The 999-nt window shown below is 61.7% G+C and overlaps 1 protein-coding gene across 1 annotated transcript; it reads left to right on the top strand.

Moving 5' to 3' along the window:
- Window positions 1–75: 75 nt before the first annotated feature.
- Window positions 76–498, top strand: JCM10292_004082 (uncharacterized protein; the record flags this gene model as incomplete). The annotated part of the gene is made up of 3 exons (XM_076653023.1): window positions 76–87; window positions 146–229; window positions 286–498. The coding sequence occupies 3 exons, from the start codon at window positions 76–78 to the stop codon at window positions 496–498; spliced, it is 309 nt and encodes a 102-aa protein (XP_076501425.1).
- Between the last annotated feature and the right edge of the window lie 501 nt (window positions 499–999).

Here is a 999-nt window from a genome sequence, read left to right as displayed (position 1 = left end):
GGTGCGGCAAAGTGCTATGCCTCGTGGCATTTGGAGGCGGGACCATTCTCAGCGGTTTGCGCTGCGCATGCCGAGATGAGCAGGCAGGTGCGTGGAGCTCTCTATTTCCTTTCCTCCCCGCTGAATCCCGTCAATTGACTCGCAGGGCGGGCTCAAGAGCGGCAAGGCCTCAGCGGCAAACAAGTTTGGCCGTCTCGTCCAGGGGCTCACGTCGCCAGACGCTTTCAAGGTGCGCCCTGCCTGAGTCTTCACGCCATCTCCTTCCCTCACGTGATGCTTCCGCAGTTGTACCTTTCGGCCTCAAAGGGCAACAAGACCCAGATCCGCGCCGGGTTCAAGTTCCCGGTGCTCAAATGGGGATTGGACCACACTGCTGCCGACGAGAGCGCCAATGCGCCTACAGATGGCAACCCAGCCGCGACCAAGCCCAAGTCCGTCAAGCAGTCCGGCATGCTGTACTTCTCGGCCGACGCCATCCTCAGCGGCCGCACGCCGTAAACTGCAAGGTCTAGCGTCCCTTCCGCCGTCAAGTGGGACACCGCTTGAGTTGAGGAGCGGCGCGCCGAAAAGGCGTCAACCGTGCATCGCAACGGGAGCGCGCTTGTTGGCATCCGTATCGAGCCCGACTGGGAGGATGGCGAGTACGAGCTGTGGATCCGGTACGAGTCGTCTTTGGCGCAAGCCGGACCGCCCGCACGCCGGGCACTCGACAGCTGGAACTTCTTGTACCACGCCTCGATCGACAGCAAGGACAAGCTCGCCAAGCTCTTCTCCGAGCAGACGCTCTCGAACATCCGCGAGGCCGCACGCTTTGTCCGCGCACATGTTGCCCTTGGGGTTGCCAAGGCAGAGGCGGAAGTGGCAGTGCAGGTGACGAGGCAACGGTCAAGCGCAAAGCCTCGTTGGTCAAAATGGACGGTCCCGTCAAGAAGCCAAAGTGTGTGCATTCACTTCCCTGAAGTGCAGCTGGGTGGTTACGTGTCTGCCTGCCACGCAGTC

The sequence above is a fragment of the Rhodotorula paludigena genome (genome assembly GCF_050403205.1).
Source record: "Rhodotorula paludigena JCM10292 DNA, Rt_paludigena_JCM10292v1_ctg148, whole genome shotgun sequence".
Lineage (NCBI taxonomy): Eukaryota > Fungi > Basidiomycota > Microbotryomycetes > Sporidiobolales > Sporidiobolaceae > Rhodotorula > Rhodotorula paludigena.
The sequence above is the reverse complement of the archived record's forward strand: the minus strand, read 5'-3'. Positions and strand labels throughout refer to the sequence as shown.